Source organism: Ostrea edulis, chromosome 3 (genome assembly GCF_947568905.1).
Source record: "Ostrea edulis chromosome 3, xbOstEdul1.1, whole genome shotgun sequence".
Lineage (NCBI taxonomy): Eukaryota > Metazoa > Mollusca > Bivalvia > Ostreida > Ostreidae > Ostrea > Ostrea edulis.
In genome coordinates, this window is record NC_079166.1 from 34,979,126 (window position 1) to 35,000,691 (window position 21,566).

The 21,566-nt window shown below is 33.5% G+C and overlaps 1 protein-coding gene across 5 annotated transcripts in view; it reads right to left on the reverse strand.

The window, feature by feature from the left end:
* LOC125675361 (reticulocyte-binding protein homolog 2a-like) overlaps window positions 1-21,566 on the reverse strand; it is a 150,442-nt gene that overhangs the window by 55,884 nt on the left and 72,992 nt on the right. For all 5 annotated transcript variants that reach the window (XM_056160537.1, XM_056160538.1, XM_056160540.1 and 2 more), the window contains 11 exons: window positions 14,781-14,810; window positions 14,570-14,596; window positions 8,298-8,318; window positions 7,788-7,817; window positions 7,577-7,603; window positions 7,389-7,406; window positions 6,620-6,640; window positions 6,114-6,143; window positions 5,914-5,940; window positions 4,115-4,144; window positions 3,367-3,428 (listed from right to left, as the gene is read on the reverse strand). In XM_056160537.1, coding sequence (XP_056016512.1) covers window positions 3,367-3,428; window positions 4,115-4,144; window positions 5,914-5,940; window positions 6,114-6,143; window positions 6,620-6,640; window positions 7,389-7,406; window positions 7,577-7,603; window positions 7,788-7,817; window positions 8,298-8,318; window positions 14,570-14,596; window positions 14,781-14,810 — 323 coding nt within the window. The remainder of the gene's footprint in view (window positions 1-3,366; window positions 3,429-4,114; window positions 4,145-5,913; window positions 5,941-6,113; window positions 6,144-6,619; window positions 6,641-7,388; window positions 7,407-7,576; window positions 7,604-7,787; window positions 7,818-8,297; window positions 8,319-14,569; window positions 14,597-14,780; window positions 14,811-21,566) is intronic.

Below are 21,566 nucleotides of genomic sequence, written 5' to 3' on the forward strand. Positions count from 1 at the left end.
AGTTATCCGCTGTCAAAACCAGTGTGCCAAGAACGACTTGACAATCGATATGAAACACGTGAGACAGTATTTGGCACAATGCGAGGTTGTATTGACGAACTAGATCGTTATAACGACCATAGAATTTGCGAAATGCTGTCTTCAATCAAGACTGTTGAAATCCCTGTACCATCAACTTGTTTGTCAGTAGCTTACCTCGATTTAAAAACTGACTATACGCAGAACAAGCTCTTGCATATCGAATCAGTTGAGATATATAAACACCATATGTAGGTGATAATGGAATATTGCTACACAAATATGGGAAGTTGACGATGGAGAAGCTGAAATCATCCCGTTTGTCATACAGTTGAGTTGTCAGTTTGCCGTTAATGTCTAATAGCAATAAAATAGCTAATTATGAAGCAGAAGTGGATGACTCTGTTGTGTCACAGGGATATATCAAATCGACATATGAATGAAAGCTATCATTGTTAATAGACAAAACGTCATCGATATTTCTAAAAGTCGAATTGAAGGCCACAGCGAGAGATTTGTTCTTCTCACGTAGAAGTTTTTGAATAAATTCTGCTTCATGTGAATAGAAAAACAGGTCAGCTAACACAGGAGCACAATTTGTGTCCATGGGAATTCCAATAGACTGTTGGAAGACCTGATCACCAAAGACCACGAATATATTGTCAATGAGGAACTCTAGCATATTTTTTATTTCAACTTCAGAGTACGTGTGCGTGGAATCAGAGTGCTGTTTAACAAAGTATGTTTTTGAATGACTTATCACTAGATATGAATATTTCCGTTTTCCGTTTTTGTTGAAGAAGCAACTGTCTATGGTGTCAAAAAGTCTAGTCTTTAATTTATCGTGAGGAATGGTTGTATATAGTGTTGAAAAGTCATAGGTTTTGATGTTATTGATTTTGGAAAAATTCTGGGATTTCAAGTTTACTAAAAGTTCTTTAGAATTTTTTAGAATCCACTTTTTATTAACACTACTTCTGGCATATGTAGTCGCACAGTAAGTTTGAAGTTTCTCCTTCACAGCTGTTAACATTTTCGTGAGGAGCAAAGATAGGGGCTTGGTAGAGCACTCACTGGATCCAGCAATATATCTTTGTAAGGGTTTTTATGTAGTTTAGGAATCCAATATAGGTACGGTAACTTATATTCATTCAACCCATTGACTGGAATATTAAATGTGTCTAAAACTGAAGCATGGTTTTGAAGAATTTCATCTTTTGAAAGGACAGTTGGAGTATAAGTATGATTACCAAAAGTGGAATTAATGCCAAGTTCATTATATATTAAGATATTATATATCCTTACAAAATCATTAAAAATTCCTAGCAATAAGACCAACTGCAAAGACCCACTGTTCTGTATTCTCAAATGTTCTCAGTTACAAGGTATCAATTCCTATCAGTAAAACACTTACAAGTCACATTCATTTAGATTTGGGGCAAATAATGAGACAACAGACAATGAGTTCCCATCGACTGCTACAGATCTCAGAAGATGGGAGTCAAACTGTTAAAAGCGTTATATCTGTATGAAATTTTAAATAATGAAATTTATAATGTACTGTCAATGAAAGGTGAAAATAACTAAAAGTGGTCAATCTCATAACTCCTATAAGCAATACAAAATAGAGATTGGACAAACACGAACCACTGACGCACCAGAGGAAGGATCAGGTGACTAATTTCAGATGAGCGTATGCTTTGGATATCATTAAGCATGCACATATTTAGCGTAGTTTAGTTTATTGAATCCTTGAGAAACATCTCATTGATATGATACAGTTATATAATAATCAGGTGACAATATACTAATGAGTATAATCATGTGAAAAGAACTATGTGACAAGAATCATCTGACAAAATATGGAGGATGGATAAACATATAATATTTTATAAGTTTCTTAGGCTCAATGACTTTATCAAAAACATTGATAAATTACATTTTTTTTCCTGCTTCTTATTGAAAAAGGTCGCACAAGTTTGAACATGGATGATCGAGTAAAATGATATCGTTTGATGTGTGTGTTTTTTGTGGGTTTTTTTTGTAAATCAGAATAATAGGGACATGACAGAATAAAATGGTATTCATCTCCAATTTCGTTTAAATCATATTTCTGACTTTTCCTTAAAACCTTGCTATGTTTGAGTATCGACCCTTTTCTATCAACCGCTCGTATGCAGTCATTCTAAATATTACTCAATATTGTAGTAAGATTTTTTGGTAAACATTTTCTTAAATAGTACTGAAGATAAAAACTATCAGGTTGATACTTACAAGTAGAGATTACATTTTAGAGACCTTTCAAAAATGAATGCATCTCTTGTACGAGATGAATCATTTAACAATTGATTACAACTAGAAAGAAATCCTGATTTCTTTTCAACATACTGGTTATTCAAAACATATTCAAGTCCTAAATGTTGTAGTAATTTCCTGACCTCAATGAACGAATTCTGAGGTAAGTCAATCTAGCATATGATTATACAAATGTTTTCAAAATACAATTGTCCGTTTCTAAATGTTTAACCCAATATTTTAAGATCCGTTGTTTTCTGACAATAATTTAAGGTAATCCTCCCAATCTGATAAAACAATAAACCTTGGTGTACTTTTTTAACATGCATAATTCTCTTACAAAATTCTAAATGTACTTTTTCTATATCTTTGGCAGTATGAAAACCCCAGTCTTCACAGTAGTAATTCAAAACGCTACTTGCATATATATCAAATGCATGCAATTTAGTTTCGATATTCAGTTATGTTTTAACTGAATATTCAGTTCTGTTTTGATGCAGGACACAATGAAAACTAGCAATATGCTAATTTGTGTTATTCTGGATAAGTAAAGGATATTATTATTATTATTGGTGTGTTTGCATTACATATTTTAATTACTTGAAACTTGGTTGTCCTTCCCTGTGACACCAAGATATAAATTTCCCATTACAAAAAAAGATTAAATCCCAAATAACTAAACCTATGTAGAGTCAATTCTTAGGCCCGGTACGTCTAGTCTGAATCTATAGAATATTAATGTTTCATTGTGGTAACAAGTCAAAGCCGGACTGGAGTTATACTGTAAAAGACTAGATGTTCTATAGCAAATAGTTCGTTTCATTACCGCCTTGTTGCGGGTAGTGATTTTGGCAAAAATAAGGTTGAAAATAAACCTATTACTTCAGGAATTTCCAAATCTGCATATCATATTATATAAATATGATATCATATTAATAGAACAACCAGTCAAAATTACAATGGAACATTCGGCTTTGACCTCTGCATGATCCATGATTATCTTTGTAGTTTAATCTACAGACAATTAAACAATGTTCTGAATCTGAAGAATACCTCTTGTTTCCAGGGGTCTTCCCAAGTATTAGATATCTCCCTCCATGGTTTTTTTAAAGGTTCTGAAATATATATATATATATATATATATATATATATATATATATATATATATTGTAAAAAGAAATCAGTACTTGATACAGTAAATACCTTCAAGAAACACAGAACTCGAATAACATTTCACTGTTAGCCTCATCACCTATGTATAAAGTGAATTTACATGCAAATCTGAAAACGTATTATATTGCATGACTTACCCTACCTGTAATGAAAACTACATCGGACAATCCAGCAAACTTAACGGCCGTGTGCGATCCAGGTATCATAAATTCCCCATGTTGCGAACATTTTGCCAATTGTGTTCATGGGTATTTCAATATATTCCCATTTTATAAAATGCATAATGACTGCGAAATTCCCAGAGTTACAAAGGAGGACTGCTTTATAAAATTATTTAATCCCAAACTTAATAGAAAATAACTGTTTATAATTGAAACTACAATTAACCGAACTCTATAATTGATTTCTAAGTGTTGTCTAATATTGTGTGTATCATCTCGCTTCCAGTGTTATTCATTATGACGTCACAAAGGACAATTACTGACGCTGTAATATGTTGACGTTACTTAGCAATTGTATTTTATTTTATACATGTAATTGTCTGAAGAGGTATCAAAGCCTAAATCGCTAACTGTGAAATGCTATTCGAGTTTTGTGCTTCTTGATTTTTATCTTATAGAAATATTACCGAGATATTTTCGCTTTTTTTCTTCTGCCTCTGTAATAAATCAATTCATGAATTAGAGAAATGAAACACATTCATTAAAAAGATATTGCAGCTCATTTTGGGTAATACTTGTAAATGACAATTTTCCCAGAGCTTTCTCAAATTTTGTTGCACGGTTTAATGTATGAATTTTGCGAAAATGGCACATTTCTAAAGTTGAAAATTTTCGTTTTAACGCAAAAATCAATACTTTTTCATGACCCGTAGAAAACAACATTGAGTCTTCTCCTTTTGGTCTGCAGACGTATGCGCACAGACGGAAACAGTTCAGTGTGTCGTCCAGAGAAAGAAAGCGTGCAAGTTATATCACTCTATTTATCTAGCCGTTCACGTCGAATAGTGGCCGAAAGAAAATACTTCCTGGAACTTTGGTTGTATTATGGGACTTCCCTTATGTGGTAAGCTCTCAATGTTTTTGTGATATGTAAATCAAAGGAGGATTTGAATATTTTTTTTGTTGTTGAAGATTTGAGTTATTTGGCTTTTGACCAGCTGCTTTAGCACATATATGACTTCGATGTGAACAAACTAGCATGCCTTGCTGGATGGGCAAGTAGTTTTTGGTATTAAAATGTCCATTGAGAACAGCACTACATGATGTAAAAGTAAAACTTCTGAGAAGACTACTTTAACGGAGCAAGATCAGGTCAAAGAAGAGGAATATTGGCAAAATTGATAGAGTGGTACAACCTACAATGGGTAAACCCAAAATTTTGACAAAGTATACGATAAAAGGGATAAAAATAGAACTCATATGCTAATTAAGATTGATGTGGGAATCAGTATGACCGTTTGATAAACTAAGAAGTTGGAGATATACAACCACGGTTTTAAAAATGTTATTTTCATCTAGACATTTTTGATCAGCCTATTCATTGAAAGCGGGAAACGCTATGTAATTGATGTAAACAGTGCATTGTGACGTCATATTCTGCGTCGGTGTTTAGCAAATACACAAACATAGGAGACATACAATTCGCGTTTTAAATCGAGGAGTGATTATATATGACTAAGAAAATAAGATTTATATACTTTTATGGATTTTATGTAACATCTCAGAATAACTTGGGTACAAGAGATTCAAAATGGAGAAATACATGTCCACGCGATAGTATTCGAATCGACGCCATTGAGACCAACATTTTCAAGTTCCATAGGTATAGTTTAATTTTTCATTATTTTTTTATATTTTCCTTTTCAACATGTATATACGTGTTACCTATAGGGAGAGCTCCGGGTTAGTTTGAAAACATCGTTCGGTCAATAAAGGGCATGGAGGGTTTCCATTACAATAATGATGTATAATTACTCATTATAAAAGCAGGGAATAATCCCATACTTGAAAAGCGAGTGCGGATATAAACAACACCTTTGCTGTCATTCTAAATAACGTGATGTAGAAATGCATTTAAAAGCCGAGTCAACATGAAAAACAAAAACGAACGATCGTCAAAGCGCAGTTGAAAGCAAATTCATGCATTCAAATTGTTAAAAATTGTCGATATGGTTTTTATCATTCTAGCGATATGTATTTTAAAAATGTGGACAATGAGCTGTAGTGTTTCTTTAAATCTGCTGACATCGATATGCACATTGGGAATACAGTTAAACTTGCCTTTTTCTTCTGCTACTGTAGTAGTCTTGTGATTTTTCGGAATGTACGAAAAAATGAGTTAATATTTCTGAAATTAACTGAGGAAGTAACAAAACATTTTTCACCTTTTTTATTTAAAGGATTGCAATCCCTGTTGAAACATTACCTTTCCGTTTCTGTTCCTTTAATGCTTCTGAGAAAGAAGATGAATTTATCATGAACATTTAGAAATATTGTCAAAAGTTGTTAACCCTACACAAATCCGTAGTAAAATATAGATAAAGTTAGTTTATATTATTGTGTACCTAAAATCAATGACTTATTTTTGAAAATATGGCAAAAAGAGGAAAAATAAGTTATACTTACCTTCCGCCTTCTGCTGCTGTAGTTTTAATTCTAAATTAAGTAGTTATCATTTCAGTTAGTGTGAAGTATTTATGATTACAAATGTGAAACATTACTATCATCTAATATGGAGAGATTACAATAAAAAGACAGTGTTAGTTATTTGTATATGACATCTAAAATAGTACATAACCATAATACCGTTACGCTTCCATAGAAAACAGCGTTAACTATATAATGTGGTGGTGTGCAGATAACGTAGCTATAACGTATATCATAATTCTGTTTTATCATCAGAAAATTGTCTACAATAGTGCTCTCATTTGCAGGCGAAATAAAGGTTTTCTCAAATAATTTAAGAATTATTTATCTCGTCCATCATAATGTATAAAATTTCAGATTGTGTTTGCAGATATTAAAGATTATTCAAAATATGCACTGAAATATCGGAGCATGCTCATTTTCTAAATCATTTTGCAAGTTCTTCTACAAATTAAGTAAGATATACAGAATAGCAAAAACAATACCTCTCAGCTGTTCTTCCAGTTCTAAAAAAAACGTTGAAGATAGCAATTATGCCGAAGAAAAGGAAAATCAAAACATGACATGTTGTCATCAATGTATATATATATATATATATATATATATATATATGTATGTGTGTGTGTGTGTGTGTGTGTGTGTGTGTGTGTGTGTGTGTGTGTGTGTGTGTGTGTGATATTTTTAGGACTGGGTTATTTCTTATGTTTAAAGAAACGTTCTTCAACCTGTTACGATATTTGGTTATATATTTAAACTGTTGCATCAGCTGTTTTGTTTTTGTGTATCTGTGACGTCACTTGGAAAGCTTCGTGTGTGATCGGATGACGGGACGGGTGGAGAGCGTGGTCGTCTGCAGGAGTAGCGTTGTGGCTTGAGAAGAAGATGGCAGTAATTTCGGTAAAATGGAAGCAGTTCGTAATCCGCCGGTCCGTGGAAGTGCCTAACCCGATCATCTAGCTAGGATCGCGCATCTGATGTGTAATCCGTATGTATAACGTGTGTGCGAGGATTCCTGAACTGATTCACGGAGACGCTGATCATTATAAACAAGATGAGTAGAACTTTAGATCTGTGTTGTGTACTTCTGTATCATTGTATGTTTATATATTTGTGACTAATTATGTAGAATTAAAATTTGTAAAAGTTTCAAATCGTTTTCACTGGTGTTGTTGTAAGTGTGTCAATTGAAATCGCTATAAATAGATTTGTGTATTCGGCGCACGTTACAAACTACATATGAAAACTTTTAGATACCTCGTTGTTTTCGGAAATCTACAATAAAGAGAAAAAACACAGTAAAACCATGCATGGGTGTAAACGTTTGCTTAGAATTCATATCATTTATCGGTATGCACAAAGAATTCAACGACTATTTTAGAATACCCATACTACATGTAAGTAGCAAAAGATTTATGTGATATCAATCGCTGACGGTATATTACCTTCTTGTTTCCGTAGGTTCTCACATGCTGTTAAAAACAAACATAACTGTATTATAAACATTTGAATATGTTATAAAGCAGCATTGTCAAAAGTCGTCAACCCTAAAATATCCGTAGTGAGCTATCGATAAACATAGTTGATAATTATTATCTACAATAACTCAATGATCTAATACCCATATATGTACATTAAATTGAACGTTAAAGTTACCTTTGTCCTTCTGGTGCTGTATGTTCATCTCTAAAACAAATAGATATTCTTTCGATTACTATAAAATATTTACAAAATTGAAAAAAAAAGATCTAAAATGAAGAGATGAAAATAAAAGATAAATATCAATTCTATTAGAACACATGATATATTGCATACACCTAATATCAATAATCCTCAGCAGAAAACAGCACAGGAATGTTATGTTTGCAAGGATAACGTACACAACTTTTATGTTTTGTGCAAACAAAATCTAAAATAGTATATTTATCCCATGCAGGTTCGGTTATTGTTTTCTATATTCGTTTTTAAGTCATCTATCACGTCTATAACAAGATATGAAATTCCAAGCTACTTTACATAAAGAATACGTAAAGAATTAAAGATTACTCAAAATATCCACTTGAATTTTGGAGCATGCACAAATTTTCTAAATGCTGTCAAAATGTTTCTAGAAATTAAGTTAAGTATTTTCATGTAATGAAACAAAAATAACAAAAACAATAATACCTCTTAACTTTTCCTCCAGTTCTGAAAAAAAGTCGAAAATAGCCATTATGTGAAGGAAAATCAGAATATGAAATGTTATCGTCAACAACCGCAGTTGCCTTATTTTTTGAGCGAATACTTGATCATGGAAGGTCCATGGAAATTGACAATCTAATATCTTTAAAAATGTCAAAAAATTGTTAAATTCAAATACTTGTCAAACGAACCAAAGTTAAAATAACCAAACCAATAGTTGAAAGAAAAATATATGGTATAGATTGAATTTCTCTCTCAATTTTCAAAAAAAGGAAAACAATGACATAACCGTGAAAACGATCTTTCAAACTTACATCGGGGAGAGAGTATGTACCCTCTCTCGTTGTGGCACTATAATGAACAGAAACTTTCGACCGCTTATAAACTAGTGCAAAAGTTCCTCGGAGACCCTACAACATCACTGGGACCGGAAATAATGTATTTATTTCTAAATTGAGGTACTGCCTGTCCTCAGATACTGTTAATAGAATCATTTTCCTGATTAAAGCTATTAACACCTGAATAATTCTCTATTGTGCATAGCAGATAATTACGCTACACTCGCCGTTGAACATTTTAAATTACGTTGTCGTTTTATGAGTTAATTTTGAGTTTTAAGTGGATTTCTTTTAGGGGTGGTATTGATTATAGTTTGCATAATTAACAGACCATTATCGCAGGACTGGGTTGTGAGACAAATTTGTCGCTTTTAATGAAACAACATATTTACGATGAATTTATCACGCCGTCACTTTGTGTTAATTTTTGGCCGGGTTACACAACGTGCATCCAGTTTATAAAATGGTGAATGGTGGGCTGGCGTCCATGTGATAGAGTACCTACTTTGTGTAATTAATGTACATGTAAAACGACCACATCTCATGTGGACAGGAAATGCTTACTCCTCCTAGGCACCTGATCCAACCTCTGGTGTATCCAGGGGTCCGTGTTTGCCCAACTATCTACATTGCATTGCTAATAGGAGTTATGACATTGATCACTGTTCGTCATTTTCACCTTTTATCTAGTAAATGCCCGATGGAGTTTTTGTAATTATGATTGATTGGTTAAATATTGATTAACGTCCCTCTCGAGAATATTTCACTCATATGGAGACGTCACCACTGCCGGTGAAGGGCTGCAAAATTTAGGCCTATGCTCGGCGCTTATGGCCATTGACCAGGGAGGAATCTTTATCGTGCCACACCTGCTGTGACACGGGACCTCAGTTTTTACGGTCTCATCCGAAGAACCACCCCATTTAGTCGCCTCTTACAACAAGCAAGGGGTACTGAGGATCTATTCTAACCCGGATTCCCACAGGACTTGCAATTATGTCATCATTCTGAATGGTTTATCAGTTAAAAATAATCCACCATAAGGAATTTTAAATTTGGCTTATTTGTCGATTTATTTCACCTAGAATTTAACATTGAAGTATATGGGAAGAGCATGTTTTATGGAAATATTTTTAAAAAAAATAATATTTTTATACAAATATCTTAAGGTAACTCCATACTCGCAGTTTTATCTGATACAAGTTTGAAAATGTATTTATTTCCATTCATTAGAGTTAAAACTAACAAATTATCAAATAAAATACATATGTCATCACACTTTTTAAGATACGAGACGTACAGAGTGTACATAAACAGAATCATATATCACTGTCAGAAAATTGCAATTTTCCTTAAACAGCGTTATAAAAATTTCATATAAACTGGTTATGACGATATAGTAGCATTCATAACAATTCCATGAAACTGTATCTTCACGAAAATATACAAAATGTCTGTAAAAAATAAAGGAAATCTATCGCATAAGAGACTTGATAAAGAAATCAATAGAAACAGAGTTATTGCCCTTGGATTCATATGCTAGAGTTCCTCATTGACAATATCTTCGTGGTCTTTGGTGATTAGGTCTTTCAACAGTCTGTTGGAATTCCCATGGGCACGAATTGTGCTCCTTTGTTAGATGACCTGTTTTTATATTCATATGAAGCAGAATTTATTCAAAAAATCTCTCGTTGTGACCTTCAATTCGACTTTTGCATATATCGATGACGTTTTGTCTATTAACAATGATAGCTTTCATTCATATGTCGATTTGATATATCCCTGTGAGCTCGAAATAAAGCACACCACAGAGTTGTCCACTTCTGCTTCATACTTAGATATTTTATTGAAAGTAGACATTAACGGCAAACTGACAACTCAACTGTATGACAAACGGGATGATTTCAGCTTCTCCATCGTCAACTTCCCATATTTGTGTAGCAATATTCCATTATCACCTGTATATGGTGTTTATATATCTCAACTGATTCGATATGCAAGAGTTTGTTCTGGGTATAGTCAGTTTTTAAATCGAGGTAAGCTACTGACAAACAAGTTGATGGTACGGGGATTTCAACAGTCTCGATTGAAGTCAGCATTTCGCAAATTCTATGGTCGTTATAACGATCTAGTTCGTCAATACAACCTCGCATTGGGTCAAATGCTGTCTGACGTGTCTCATACCGATTGTTAAGCCGTTCTTGGCACACTGATTTGACTGCGGATAACTCCGTTTACCTGATCAGGATATGGGGCTCACGGCGGGTGTGACCGGTCAACAGGGGATGCTTACTCCTCCTAGGCACCTGATCCCACCTCTGGTGTGTCCAGGGGTCCGTGTTTGCCCAATTATCTATTTTGAATTGCTTGTAGGAGTTATGAGATTGATCACTGTTCGTTATCTTCACCTTGCATTCAATATTTTGAAACGTATCATAGATTATTCATCTATAGCCTACACTTTTAAAATAGTTTATTTTTAACAAGATTTTATACAATAACTATCGGATAAGACTCCAACAAAATTTATGTTCCTATCACGCATAAATCTAGATAAATCATTGATTTTGCGAAATCTGATGACATCACAGGAGGGTGGAATTACTTTGATAGAAATTTGTATACACTTTCTCTGTGAAAACATGAAATAAAATCAATCATTTTCCAGACGTATTTTTGGCAGAAAACTATAGTTTTCTTATTTATTACAACGGACAGATAACTCTAAGAAATGTTCAAGTGCAAAAAGGTCATCTTTTAATCATTTAATCATTTATCTGTCATGTAAATTCCATTAACTTCACTTTCATCATTATTTAACAAGAACATTTATGTTAATTCAAATCCTTGAAAATTGTTCATTATCCTTTCGTTTTACGTTGAAAACCTTAAGTCCTCTCGCACCTCTAACTTCGCATTCCTTAAACTTTGTACAGTTGCTATAAACACACTGGAGATGTACATGTGTCTTTTTCAAAGTGATAAGATATTTTTCTGAAAAAAATTTACATGTAGATCAACTTTGTTATTTCTTATGCGTGTCTTAAGTAGACGGTACCTATTTTGTGTAATCAACTCCTTTCAGATATCTAACTTGACATTCCTCAAACTTTGTACAGTTGTAATGGACAAATTTAAAACACGCACGTGTCCTTTTGAAAGTGATCAGTCATTCATCCAAAAATTACACATAGTTAAACTTTGTCAAATTTTCGGCATGATACCTAATTCGTGTAACCAACTCCTCTCACAGCTTTTAATTCCCATTTTCAGACCTTGTATATCATAGTTGTTAGAAAAAGTTTAAGATATACATGTAACATTTTAGAAGTGCCTCTGTTTTGGATTTTGTTTGTGGGGAGATTCTACATTTGATATGTCATTTACCTAGTAAGTTTTGTAAAATGGTTACCTACATAATCTGGCTTTATAATAACTGCATGCGAAAACCCGGGGTATCTCAAAGGTAGACCTACTAAAAGCATTTCAATTATTTAATTATCTACCACAAATACTCTAGATTATTTTTATTTTTTCATTTCTTCTGGATCAATGCACTTCGGTCTCTATGACAGATAATATATTTCAAAGCAACCCGGTCATGTCTGTTCTTGAATCGATTTGATTAAGAATTGAATTGAAATATTACAAATTTAGTACTAAGAAACGATGTCTTATAGTATTTATGTCAGCCAATACCTATGTTGTGTGTTCTAAGCATTCTTAAAAAAAAATACCATCTAATTGTTCAAGGTACTGCATACAAACTTTCAAATTGGAGAAAAATCTGCATCAAAATAGGTGACATTGTTTTCGATACTGTTGAAGCTGCCAAACGTTTTTGTGGATGTCTTCATTGGCTTGTACACATCGATTCTTTATGCAAGAAGATGTTGCAGAAAATGGGTATTTTAAGTTGTTTGCAAACTTTATAGCAGATACGTTATTGAAAAATTATAGCACTGTTACGTTTCCTTATTTTATTTATGGTTAAACATTTTGTTGCTCAACTGGAACAAAAAATGGTGATAGAGTTTTGAATTAAAGAAAGGAGCCCCTAGTGTGATGTGAAAGTTGATAATAATTCGCATTAAATGTAAGTTAATGCGTAGAAATATCTTCATTACAAGTAACTAAAGGCCGGGAGTAACCAAGAACAATTTACACCCATACAACATTAGTAACATGGTAAGAGAGACAGGTCTTACCAGTGTGTGTCACTACACGTGTTCTGTAACAGACAATATTGTAAACAGGGAGACTGGCATGATTACATGCATATGAAAAGAAAACTTTTCCCGCAACTTTTCTACCTATCTAATCCATGTGCGAGACAATGCTAAGATACGTTTAGAATTTAACAACATTTTACCCCAGGAACTACAAAATGAATTGATAAATGTTTGATCAATTTATTTTAAAACGTAGTTTTTAGATGATATACACAAACACCGGTATAGATGATATACTGGTACTTTCCTCTTGGTTGGTACCTTTGTATTGGGGGGTGGGGAGGGGGTAAGTGTAGGTGATCAGTGGAGAATGTGTGAATTGGAGGATTATCAAGACAGACTTTATCCATTATAATATTATCTGTATTGTCTCATCTGGCATTATAAAGCTCACAAATAGAGTCCAGGTTGCAAATAACTTTAGAGTGATGGTTGATCAATTGGACATTTGTCATCATTGGTGAGAGACAATGCGAGTTACAAAACTGACTTTAGAGATGATTCCTTAATCAGACAAATATCATGCTTGACAATTTTCGAGAAAAAGCAAATCACTAACAAGAAAACAGTTGTCTGACTGAACAGTCATAATGACGCCTCATGATTATTTTTACAGAGATAACCATTTGAAAAAAAAGAATATAATTACATGTAATCAAATATAAATTCTGGATATACCAATGATATATAAGTAAGTACCCCCCCCCCCCCCCCCCACATTTTACTGTGATTTGATTTCATGTTCTCTTTTACGCCATCCCCTTATCTCGAACTACACAAACATGCTTGTGTGATATGTGAATCAACATTCGGTGTAAACAACAACAAAACAAAATGCCAATTTCTAGTTGAAAACAAATTTAGCCTTTCTTCAAATTCAAACTTTATAAAAATTTATATACAATATATGCACAGTTATGAGGAAGAACAAACACACCCATTTTAAAATGTCGTGAATCACAGTAACATCATAACTAGTTTCGCAAAATAAGTGCTGCAAACTGAATTTGATCAGAAAATTCATATCGTCCACCATTTTCACCGATTAGTTGCTTTTATACCCAATTGTGTTTGATGTTCCTATTATGTGTAGTGATTACATGGATAATTTGAGTTTTGTTAAATTGTATTCAAGTGTGTCGTATGAAACGTTGACATGCATATTTCGCATATTTGCTCTATTTTGGGTAAATTTTATTCTACATGTATAACATATCTCTCGCACATTGACAAGTGTTGGTACGTTCACTGTGAGAGTGGTATAGATACATGTATGATAATCTTTATGTAAAGATCGATTAAGAGCAGTCAATTGTATATCTTGACTTAATATACGTTTCATTATCATTGATATTATATGTGAATTTCATAATTGTAGCTAAATGTTATTTGTTGTCCTTCTTTATGGTACAGCACATTGTCTTTATTATCATGCATCTATATCCTTTTGACATGATTAAATTTCTTAAATTTTTAAACAAAGTTTGTAAAAACAACATTGTAAAACTTTTTAAAAACGATGTGTCCAAGAGGGAGCGTGATATCAGACTATACATAGTTGCAAATAACATTTCTTTTTGTATTCTTGTCATTTGTCGGCAAATTACAAAGAAATGAATTATATTTTTGAAGAACCTAAAGAAATAGTAAAAGATTTATAAGATATCAATCTCTGAAAAAATAGTACCTTTCTGTTTCCTTTGGTTTTCTTTTGCTGTTAAAAACAAAGATAAATGTATTATAAAAATTTGAATGTGGTATAAAGCAGCATTGTCAAAAGTTATCAACTCTAAAATAGCAGTAGTTAGCAATGGATAAACATAATTTATAATTATTGTCTACGATAAATCATTGATTTAATATCCATACACGTACATGAAATTAAAAGTTAAAGTTACCTTTTCTTTCCTGCTCATGCATTCTCATGTCTAAAATTAATTAGTTATCCTTTCATTTCATATAAAATCTGTTCGATTATGAAACACCATTATTATCAATAAGAAGAGATGAAAAACAGAAAACGATTTACATTATTTTGATCAGAACACAAAATAGTACACAAACCTAATATAAGTTATATTTAGTAATATGTTTTATTATTAGAGAATTGTCAAAAATAATCAATTCATTTCGAGGTAAAATAATATGGGTTGTTTTTTGGGTTGTTTTTTTTTTCTCAATTAATTTTGGAATCTTTTAATAACTTCTATCAAAACATATTCTTCAATTGCTTCGTATGTACTGTAGATTGCTCAAAATACTAACTTTAATCAGACTCCATGCACACGTTTATACAATTGATAACTGTTCGCTATCATCACGTTCTCATAGTAGTGCCTTTGGAAATTGGCATTCTGATATATTTCTTCAGAGTCTCTCTCTCTCTCTTTCTCTCTCTCTCTCTCTCTCTCTCTCTCTCTCTCTCCATATCTATATGTATATTGAATATATAGATATGTATATATTTTGTATATATGTATGTGTCTGTAATACATCCAACGATGGCAAAGTATACATGATCCACATTGAATTACACATGGTGTACATTTAGGAACTAGTACACATGTAGTTTCGTTCAGTGTGAAACGATCAATTGATAATGTACATGTATGCGTTGGTTGCACGTGTGTTTTAGGCTTATCTTATTGCATGTTTTTGGTATTTGGTGTTCAAACATATTGATAGAAATTCATAATGAAGTATTGCTGATTTACCAAGGACATCATGAGTTTGATTTCAAGAAATATTTACATTCTTTGTTACATCATGACCATACATTGCTTGCAAGAAAACCACATATATTTAAACAGTGACTAAGATATTTTGTTTAGTTACATTATTTTCATGTCATTACACTTACATCTTAGAAAAAATAATGCTTATTCATATACGTTCGAAACAGTTTATGGTTAACAGGATTTTTACAATAACCACTGAAAAATGTATGTTCATGTCATTCATAAATCTTATTAAATCATTGGATTCGCGAAATCTTATGACGTCACAGGAGGGTGGAACTATCTTAAATAAAACTAGATCCTTATGAAGGAAAAGCAGAAAGGGGTACCAAAAGTGTGATTTTCGAAAACACAGGGTTGTGACTGTGGGTCCAAAATAGTCATATAGTGTTGATATATTAATAATATATTATGTATCATGTTTTAAGTCCTTCATTAGTATAGGCACTTTCTGTAGAATTTATGCTTTATTATAATAACAAATCTTGTTTAATATTGCTGCTGAATATTCTATTGAAATTTAGCTTATAAGTACACAGAATAGGAAGATTTAATCTTCCTGTTTTGCAAATTTATAAGTTAAATTCCAATATCATGAATTTCATAGCCCTTAGAGCTATACTGATACTTTGAATGTTTTTAAATTTAATCAATACCCAGGTAACCAGTAAGGTCTGTGGATCTCTTATTAATTTATGAGTATTATTACACTATTAATAGTTCTTTAATACATCATAAACACATGTCTGCTCTCTCTTCTTCTCTTTACTTTCTGCATCGACTGGATTATGTGAAAAACAACTAGAAACAAACGAACAGGGATTACTTGGGGTATGACAGAAGTACTTGAAGACCTTGTTTTTGCGAACGATATTGGACTGTTATCTCACCGTCATCGAGACATGCAAGAAAAAAAAACCACCCAGCTCGCAAAAACAGCTGAAACAATTGGCCTTCATATAAACACCTCCAAAACTAAGATCATGAAGGTCAATACCATATTAAAGGAATCTATCTCTTTAAATGGCACAAACATAGAAGATGTCACCAATTTACCATACCTAGGAAATAAGATCCCCACTGATGGAGATTCAGAGGCAGATGTACAAGCTCGCATTTCTAAAGTCACAGGAGCGTATGCTTCTCTGCGGAACATATGGAGGTCAACAAAGTTTAGCACCAACACCAAAATTAAGATCTTCAAAAGCAACGTGCTTGGGGTCCTATTATATGGTGCTGAATCTTGGAAAGTAACCAAGTCTATTTCCAACAAGCTGGATGTATTTCAGACCCGATGTCTCCGCAGAATATTGCACATCTTCTGGCCTAACACCATCTCAAATGACGAACTGCTCTCTCGCAGACGATCAGAAAGAGAAAATGACTGTGGATAGGATATGTATGCAGAATGTACCCAAATACAATCCCAAGGGTTGCTTTGAAATGTTCACCAACTGGCAAGAGAAAGAGAGGAAGACCACGAAAGACCTGGAGACGATCGGTGGAGAAAGAAATGAAAGATAACAACTGGAGTTGGGGACAGGTCCAGAAATGGGCAAAAGACAGATCAACATGGAAGTCTCTGGTGACGGCCTTATGTGCTGACCAGCACGAAGAGGACTAAGTAAGCAAGTACATGTATGCAAACTGTATCAAAACAAAACCTCCTTTAGGCCAATTCATCTTAATTAGTAAATTATCATACAGGGTCACCAAAAGGTGTGGGGCGGGTGGGGGATCTTAATTTTTGATTTTGATTTTCTGAGAAAAATGGTAATGAAAAAAAAAACATTTTTGTCAACAGAAGTGCATAATGTAATGCCAGATATATCAATCTATGCTTATTTCACAAATGATTTTAGAGGGGCGGGTGGGGATGATAATTTATTAAGTTAAATTGGCCTTAAATAATTGGTAATATCGTGAATGGTCTTGTTCATGTAAATACAGGTAAAAGACAGTTTAATCAAATTAAATTAAGTGTGTACTGTATATAAAATGTGAAAAATATGACGAACTTTTCAATATTTGTTCAACACATTTTGTAAAACTTGAAAAGTAGTAAATGCATTCCATGACTCTTATGTGACATGGAACACAAAGGAGAGCTCTTGAGAATGAAAAACAACCTGCGCATTTTATAGACAATGAACACACTTCACGACACAAGTCCATCCTGATTCAGTAAACTGGTAGTCTATTCTTCTAAGGACAACCGGCGCGGTGGCCGAGAGGTTAGAGTGTTCGCCCTGCATGCGGAAGGCCGGGGTTTGAATCCCGGCCGTGACAGATCTAAGTCGTTAAAACAGTGACAGTGCCACCGCCAAACGCTCGACATAAGGTGTGAATGTCACGGGTCCTCGGATATGACCTTTAAAATAGATGACCCGTGTCACAGTAAGTGTGGCACGCTAAAGATCCCCCACTGCTCAATGACCGTAAGTGCAGAGTATAGGCCTAAATTTAAACCCCTTCACCGGTCTTGGTGACGTCTCCATGTGAGTGAACAATTCTCGAGCGAGACGTTAAGCAAGGTACAATCAATCAAAGTACACGCAATGACTTGGTTAAGATAAGATTTTGGTGTCAGAAGACCAATGTAACTAAAACATTGCAACATTAACAGGCTAGAACTCCTGCAAGTGTCTTATGTGAGCATACTGAATAAGGATTCATTACTGAACAGTTGAGGAAAATCACCATTATAATGATTTTTTTAAAAAGTGATGATTGTGTTGTTTGGTAACATTGTGATCCATGTTTGTTGAATAAACAACTTTGCAAAAATGAGTTGTTCTGTGTTAATATTATAAATTTACTAATTACTACTATGTCAACATAGATTACAGTAACACTGAGCAAACTTCAATAAATTTTAAAGTTTCATGCAGTTTCTGCAGAAGAAGAGGACCCCTATTGATTTCCTGGTACAAAGGTCATCGGGTGCAATAAAATACTCTGTACAATTGATGTCTGACCAGTATCTTTAGAACCCTTTGATTGATAGTGATATTTCATACAGAGGTTGGTCACTGGTAGTATATGACCCCTATTGATTTTCAGGTCAAAAGATTAAAAGTGGCTAGGTGCAATGTAGCTAGTACTCTATGCAATGGTGTACCCCCAATATCTTAAGCCTGTTGTTCAGTTATGATATTTCATATGTTAGTTGGTTATGCATGGTTGATGACCCCTAATGATTTCCAGGTCAAAGGACAACAAGTACAATGCAGTACAATAAGCAATGTATTGGTATCTGTCCAATATCTCGAGGAGGCTTTTTTATAGTGATATTCCATGCATGGGTTGATCACTTGTTATAGAGACCTTTGGTGATTTCCTGTTGAAAAGGTCACCTTGGAAGTGCAGTGATGTACTCCTAGCTGCAGAGCTGTAGCTCTCCGAAAAAAATATTGTGACGGAACAGAGAGCTACAGATCCACCCATTATTAAAACCTTCGATTTACGGCGCACAAAAAGCTGCGCACGGCTGAAGCCTTATATCGTTGTATTCTTGTGTTGCTGTCTCATAAATATAATATCAAAAAATTCTTAACATATTTTCCTACTATACTTGTGTCCAAACATACCTTCAAATATTCATTAAAGCCTTATAGGACCTGATAACTTCCTGCTTCAAATGATTTCGTTTGTTGACGTAGTCATATTAGGTAGCCGGTCAATTCGAATCCCGGTTCATTTCCATACATGTATAAAATCGTCTGCATGTGAACTAATATCCCCACAGATATTTTAGCTAAATATTTTGAATCATCCTAGTTCCTTTAAATGATAATTATTCAAATGCTAAACTCACGGTAATGTGGCTTTCATTACTCTGGTTCAGTATCCTTCCCTGCCACACGAGTGCTAAAGACCATATTGGACTTTTAAAGCATTTCCATTCATCAAGAGCTTATTTCACCTTTAGAAAACCTATATTTTTCATTTCTATAAATTATTCGTGTTGATAATAAATGAAGAGCGAACACATAACTTATGCGAATTTTATGAATAAGATACCAACAGCATCAGGGTTCAAATCGACCCGGCTACCTAACATGGCTACGTCAACAAACGAAATCATTTGAAGCTGGGAGTTTTCAGGTCGTATGGGGCTTTGATAAATATTTGAAGGTATGCTTGGACACACGTATAGTAGGAAAATATGTTAAGAATTTTTTTTATATTAAATTCATGACACAGCAACACAAGAATACAACGATATAAGGCCTCAACCGTGCGCAGCTTTTTATGCGCCGTAAATCGAAAGTTTTTGTAATGGGTGAATCTGTAGCTCTCTATTCCGTCACAATATTTTTTTCAGAGAGTTGCAGTTAATGTACTATACGCATTTGGTGTCAGCTAGAAGGGTACATAATGCAATTGCCGTATGCTCAAACTTCAGAGAAAAGGGGAATTTTTCCACCTTTAACCTTTCACCATTTTTTGAAATATAATAAAGAAGCAAACATTTACACAGTGGCAGCTTACTCTTGCCTTGGATGCATGTCCCTGGCACTTCCTTGCTATGATTGTGGTAGCGTAAAAAATTAACACAGGTATACATATGACATAGCTGAGGGTGCATATGTGTTTTGCAAACAATTCTTGGTATGGTATTCATATACTTAATTCTTTATCTAGACATTGATAATAGTTTTCATGGCAATACAGTACATGTAATATAGTTCGTTTATGGAAATGATTGCATAATCTACTTGGTGTTTGGGGAGGGGGTCCTACTGGACTACAGTTTATGTTTACTTGGGTATTTTTTTTTACACCTTAACTAATATTTATTAATATGTTAAACTGAAATATCAATTGCTCATATTGCTCATTTTGACTGAAAATGGTGTAGGTTTGTTATTATTTGTCATTAGTATCAATTTTTGGCAAAATGAAGAATCTTTTATATAGACATCCTTTGATGACAGTTGATTCTGCTGTATATATTTTCCAAATTATCCAAATTCATCAATGAAATCCAACAAAAAGTCACTTTTTGGCAAAATGGCCAAATCTACAGTTTTTATACTACAATAGATCAATTACGCTACGTTTAACCATTAATCTTCTTTGTATATATCAAGAGTCTTTGATATTTACGTCCTTTTGATGACAGTTGATTATGCTGTATGTATTTTCCAAATTATCTAAATTCATCAATGAAAACGAACAAAAAATCACTTTTTGGCAAAGTGCCAAATTATAATACATTGGCACAGCGGTCAACAACACTCTTTACCATAGGTAGATATAGATATCTTAAATAAGGAGGTTAATATAAGGGGAATCGAGATTTATGGAGATAATTAGTTGTCAATTTTAATTATTGTATACCACAAGGACAAAACATGGGTAAAACAGGCTGCATTTTACAGTTCAATCAGCTCTCATAGACTGCTGTCGGTTTCCATGGCAACGGATGGTAGAAATTTGGTGGTGGGGTTAAAATTATGTAAGATAGTTCAAGTAAAGTTAATACTGTGAGTGTGAAAATCAAAGAAATCTATGACATTGAGTGGTCAGACCCTATCTGATTTCCTTGATTTTTACATAGAATTGATCTTAAAAATTGTCATCCCTACTATATACTTACTGTGGTTATTGGATGAACAGCAGATAAGATGGTCGTTTAAAAATACAAATCATAGAGCCCTACACCGGAACGAGAATTGGTTTACTATGTCCATTTTCGAAGAAAAAAAATTCTAGATAAATGCAACATTTTGTCAACTACATCCAAAACGCCTTGTCATGACATAGACATACTTGACTTAGGGTCTATGTATTTTATAATTCTTAAAGTGGATTTTCTTTTTTAACCTTAATATAAACTTCAATGAGAGATTGAATTTCTAAGGACGAAGAAGATGTTAAAAGATCTTATACATTTTCGCATAATGGACTACATTTTCAGCAGTAAAATGATAACTCCTC